This window comes from Suillus clintonianus (genome assembly GCF_016758775.1).
Source record: "Suillus clintonianus strain FC179 chromosome Unknown DEU56scaffold_58, whole genome shotgun sequence".
Taxonomy (NCBI): Eukaryota; Fungi; Basidiomycota; class Agaricomycetes; order Boletales; family Suillaceae; genus Suillus; species Suillus clintonianus.
Window position 1 is genome coordinate 237,097 of NW_024539282.1, and position 6,000 is coordinate 243,096.

General features: G+C 49.2%; 1 protein-coding gene across 1 annotated transcript; it reads left to right on the forward strand.

The window, feature by feature from the left end:
* Nucleotides 1–1,878: 1,878 nt before the first annotated feature.
* DEU56DRAFT_757826 (uncharacterized protein) lies at nucleotides 1,879–5,752 on the forward strand (the record flags this gene model as incomplete). The annotated part of the gene is made up of 9 exons (XM_041350173.1): nucleotides 1,879–1,934; nucleotides 2,019–2,058; nucleotides 2,133–2,736; nucleotides 2,989–3,335; nucleotides 3,394–3,927; nucleotides 3,984–4,124; nucleotides 4,184–4,924; nucleotides 5,195–5,329; nucleotides 5,387–5,752. The coding sequence occupies 9 exons, from the start codon at nucleotides 1,879–1,881 to the stop codon at nucleotides 5,750–5,752; spliced, it is 2,964 nt and encodes a 987-aa protein (XP_041206394.1).
* Nucleotides 5,753–6,000: the final 248 nt, after the last annotated feature.

Genomic DNA, 6,000 nt, shown 5'->3' on the forward strand with positions numbered 1-6,000 from the left:
TTCTGGGATGGATATGAGCCAACAATTAAGAAAAACGGCGGTTCGGTTGTGGAGATATGTCCAAAATACTGATATTTGAGCCTACCTCCCATATCACATGAATGCCGACCTCCGGAAGGTCTGAGACCATTCCCAATCGATTCAGAGGCCTCAAATACCCTAGGAGAGATGTTTTCGGTATCGGTATTGAGGCGGAACACCGGGATAGTGACATATATGAGGTCAGGAGGAGGGGGAGGACCCTGTATATCTCAGGAACACGATTTTTCCGGGCAATTCTGGCTTCACCATCGTGTTCAGAGGGCTCAATAACCCCCAGGAAAAATGCTTTTGAAGGACAGGCTAGTCATATGAAGTCTAGAAAAATCGATCTTTGGGTGAGGGAGCATGGCCTTGGTGGCCAACTTTGGAAGATGATTTTTAGAGCAAAATCCGGCTCGACCAACGTCTTCAGATGGTCAAATAACCTCAAGAACGAGTCCTAGCTAAAGCCAAGCAAGCCATATGAAGGCTGAAAAAATCGATCTTTGGGTGGGGGGAGGATGTCAGGGGCAGCCAACTTTGGAACATGATTTTTAGAGGGAAATCTGGCTCGACCAACGTGTTTGTATGGTCCAATAACCTATAGAACAAGTCCTACCTAAAGAAAAGCAAGCCATATGGAGGCTGAAAAAATCGATCTTTGGGTGGGGGAGCATGGCCTTGGTGGTCAACTTCGGAATTTGATTTTCTCATGCAAATCTGGCTCGACCATCCTTTTCAGAGTGTTCAATAACCTCGGAAACGAGTCCTACATCAACCCTTGCGAGTCATATGAAGGCTGTAAAAATCGATATGTGGGGGAGGCTTGCATGCCCTAGGGGGTCAACTCCAGCATTTGATTTCTTCGTCTAATTCTGGCTCAACCATCCTTTTCGGAGTGTTCAATAACCTTGGAATCAAGTCCTACATGATGCCAGGCAAGTCACATGAAGGCTGTAAAAATCGATGTGTGGGGGGGCCAGCATGGCCTAGGGGGTCAACTTTGGAATTTGATTTTATTGTGCAATTATGGCTTCACAAATGTATTCAGATGGTCCAATAACCTCTAGAAAGAGTCCTAGCTACAGCCAAGCAAGCCATATGAAGGCTGAAAAAATCGATCTTTGGGTGGAGGGGCATGACAGGGGTTGTAGTCAAATTTGGAACATGATTTTTAGAGAGAAATATGGCATGACCAACATGTTTGTATGGTCCAATAACCTCTAAAATGAGTCATGTCTGAAGTCAAGCAGGTCATATGAAGGCTGTTAAAATCAATGTGTGGGGGGCCAGCATGGCCAGGGTCGTCAACTTCAGAATCTGATGATATACGATTCTTGTAAATAGGTTCGGTTAAACATGTGGTTAAGTTAGGATATTTTACTTGTGATATAAATATTAAGACATATTGGTCCGGACCACACAGCCCAAACATGTGAATAAAGCATATAATGAGCCAATGATGTGACAATACATGACATTATATGAACATTACACTAATACATGGCAGCATTCTATACAATATGACTGATATAAACCTACACGAGTAGTGAAGTCAGCGTTGGCAACGGTGGCCATAGCGGAATATAGCATATATATATAGCGTAAACACAGAGGTACATAGCGTAAAAGCTAATAGTATATACACATGTATTGTGTATGTACACAATATTCCACGATGGCTACTGTAGCCATAGCGGAGCAATGTGTACATATACAATGCATGTGTGTATATATACAAAGTAAATAAACAACATTCCGCGATGGCTACATTAGCCATCGCGGAGCAAAGTCAAAGTCAAATATAAGAGTCACGTGGTGTGTCACGTGGTGTTCGCGGACCTGATATTGCAAAACATGAGGCGAACGGAGGCAGAAAAAAAGGACATGAGGCGAACGGAGCAGGAAAAAGGGTGAAAAAATTAATCTCGTCCTTCAGACGCAACCACCACGATAAAGTGATCTACCTACGCCGTACTGACTGATCTGCGACGAAGGATGGGAGGAAAAAGAGCGAAGAAAGGAGAAACCAACGCAGTACGTTATCAAAGGCTTTAAAATAGAAAAAGAAGACTTACGTTGTGTTGTATGTGCGTCTAACTGGTGATCAGGACGCAGGCGGATCAAACCTGCATCTGCACTTAGATACGAGGCCGATTGAGGCGATTACGCCCCAGAACGATGTGGGGAAGGCTACTCAGAAGCTGGATACACAAGTTGGAAAATGCAAGGCTGGCGTTGCATGGATCGACTTACTGAAGATGGCCAAGCGTTTAAAGTTCGGCGTTTATAACGACCGAGCAGAGAACGAGGTCGAACGGAACAAGCTGATAGTGTCGTTCCAGCAATCTGGGATTGTGTCTATGAAAGAGACATCAGCGATTCCGATAATCATTGACATGAAGCGTTTGAAAACAGGACTTACGCTCTCCGCAGATTTCAGTGAGCCAGACACGGTGCGAGAACTGGAGATCTTAGACCAAGACAAGATCATCGTTGCGTCAGGCCAGCATCGTCTGGCGGCGTTAAAGAAGTATCACCATATGTTAAAGGACGAGTACGCGTCGCTGGAGAAGAAGCGCGACAAGATCTCTGGGCTGACGAACGTATCAGTTGAGCACGTTACCCAATGGGACGACTTACGCGAGCAGATGGGCGTGCTCCTTGGGAAGATGGAGAATATTGGGAAGTGGGGCGTCGTGGTCTACAATCAATGTAAGTTGTCTTGTCCTTATTCTCATTCATTCCGCGATGGCGACTGCCGCCATAGCGGAGCATGGTGCATATCCCCATGCTCCGCTATGGCGACAGTCGCCATCGCGTATATGTACAGTGCGTTATGTGCTATTCCGCGATGGTGCCAGTAGCCATCGCGGAGCACGGTACATACCTCTGTGATCCGCTATGGCTACTGTAGCCATAGCGGAATTATTAGGTTGTCGAATACACGCTGATCGTGTTATTTAGCTCTGCTATTAGCAAAAGGAGATACACTCGCAGCGCACCTTAGTCGCAACAATTCGTTGCATGAATATAAAGAGACGGAGGAGGAGGTCCTCATCACGATCTTCAAGAAGGTGTTAGGACGATACAAGGACAAGGTGGACGATGGGAGTCCAGAGGAAAAGGCGTTAGAATGTCTTACCGAGTTGAGGAAAGAGCAGGAGAAGAACACCCGTTTGCAAAGGGTGCTTTCGAACGATCCGCTCTGCCTGCTTCTTTCGACGGAGCTTCTGCCGTTGGGCCCCCACTTCCGTCACCGTCGGGAGTACTCTGTGACTTGGCTGTCGAAGTCGCTTGATGTGTGCGTTGGGGTGAGTACCTGCAGATTGTCAGACAAAGAATATGATAATGACAAGACATACCTTACAGCTGTATGTTGCGTGGATACACACGCAATGCTCACTTCTGAGGAAGCTGACGTCGGAGGAACCGTTCCCCGACTTCAAGACGATTGAAGAACTCCTGGACGATGTCGAACATAACGTCGCAGGAGCTGCTGCAAAGGTAAAGGAATTGCGTGAGCAGATCGCTGGGTACACACCAGAACAAGAGGGCGACATTACCATCTGGGCCGAATGGATCGGGACGTTCGACATTGCTGCGAGACAGGCGTTCCGCGACTTGTCGAAAGGGGTCGGGGTCATGACGTCCGAGTACATCGTGTCCTTGAGCACGTACAGGGAGACGTTGATAGGTCACCTGCGAAGGAAGTGGCGTGTGGGATCCACGAGTCGAGGCAGCGAGAACAAGATTGTCAAGCACCTCGACATGATCGTGGCCCGCCTGCTGTTAGTATTAACGCCAGACGCTAGTGCGAACCACGCACCTGAACCGCTCCTTGGAGGGATGATGTTGGACTACGCGTGGACGTACTTGACCACGGTGAAGACTGGGATAGCGGAGGTGAGAGGAACAGGATCATGAGGAGATGGTGTGTAGACTAACTCACCTTCATCTAGATCTGCCGTTGGTTCGAGGCGTTGCTGGATTCGTGGAAGGTCCTGCACGTCAAGACACACACCATGGACGACTGGTCCACGGTGATGTTGAACAACGTCAAGAACGACGCGCGTTTCGAGGGAGTGGACTTGCGTTACGAGGTAAGCACTCAGAGAGGAGACGTCACGAAACGATCAGACTCACCTGTTATTATTTGCAGATCACTAACATCATTTGGACGTACCGGACGTCGTTAGTGATGCGTCTCAACAACACGATGACGAGATTAAATCGCCAGATGCAACCTCGGCCGAAGGATCGAAAAGAGTTCGATGCGCTGTACGATGCGCTGCCTGCCATCGACAAGATCACGAGCTCGGGGCTTACAGATTTGATCGGAGAGAGGCGGAAAGGTCCTGCCCCGAGGACGAGGAGCATGTCGACCGAGCCTCAAAGACTGCCGGGCATGATGGCCCTTCACGTTACCTCGTGGGATTGGCAGCATCCCTCGCTGAAAAACAGCGTGAGGGACATCGCGCCAGTGGTCCACGCGATCACGTTAGAGCGTCTCTACTCTGAGAGATATCGCCCTGAGTTGTTGAGAGATGGTACCATCGCTGCGCTGAGGAGGATGTTAGAGATGTGTCTGGCTGACAAGGCGATAAAGCAGCAGACCTGGGTAAACATGAAACTCATCACTGAGAAGCGATGGAAATGGTGGGACGGCATCATCCTCGACGAAAGCCAAGAAGACCCGACGAAAGTCACTAGAGGGATCCACGAGTCCTTCGCGAAAAACGCTGAGCAAACACAGGCGAAGCTTGCCTTGGAGACGATGGACAGGGAGGCGATTACAAAAGCCGTCTCCTATATCTCGAACATGGCGTGTGCGAAAGCAGGAGAAAGCTCGCACAGCAAGTTGTCGGCTGATGTAGCGAGGCCATTAGCCTTGCTAGTTGCGGTGAGTGTTTACCTATATATCCACCCTATATTCCGCGATGGCGACAGACGCCATCGCGGAATTATGCACCTTTCACGGTGTACAACTTGACACATACCACGCACCTCTGTGTTCCGCGATGGCGTCTGTCGCCATCGCGGAATTATACACGATGGGCTACATGTAACATTGTGTATACTCACTGGTCTCTGCTCCGCGATGGCGTCTGTCGCCATCGCGGAATTATACACGGATCACAACATGTTATACTTACATCGTATTTCATTACAGGGCCTTGAATTGAACAGTGCAAGACTTCGCCTGCGTCATCTCGCTCGTAACAACGAGGCGTTCTTCAATTCCGACGGCGATGTTGAAGATCTCAAAATAGAGCTCGTCGAGGGAGTCGAGGATGACAATACCTTGGTGGGCATTTCATGTTCACGTCTATGCTTACTCGTCTCATTGTTGATTGCTGGACAGGGCTTCTCTGCTGAGTCGGCCCCACCTGACAACCCAGACCAGGCAATGACAATTGCCCCGTCCAAGATCTTGGTCAAGGGAACTGCAAAGGGTAAAGCAAAGGGCAAGGGAAAACAGAAGGCCGTCGCGCCTTCATCTGACGATGACCCCATCAGCCCCCCCTACGAGCCCTCGCTGCCCGAGTCTGACAACATCGTCACGTCCCCTGAGCCACCTACCAAGCAGCCTACCAAGCAGCCTAAACATAGGTCCGGTCAGTTATACCCCCATAACTTGCGCGACTACGCGACTGCGCGACAATTTTATAGGGGGGCATGCACGACAATTATGTCTGACCATGCGCGACTGCGCGACAATTATGTCTGAACATGCGCGACTGCGCGACAATTAATGCTGACCATGCGCGACAATTATGTCTGACCATACGCGACTGCGCGACAATTATATAGGGGCATGCGCGACAATTATGTCTGACCATACGCGACTGCGCGACAATTATGTCTGACTATACGCGACTGCGCGACAATTATATAGGGGGCATGCGCGACAATTATGTCTGACCATACGCGACTGCGCGACAATTATGTCTACTATACGCGACTGCGCGACAATTA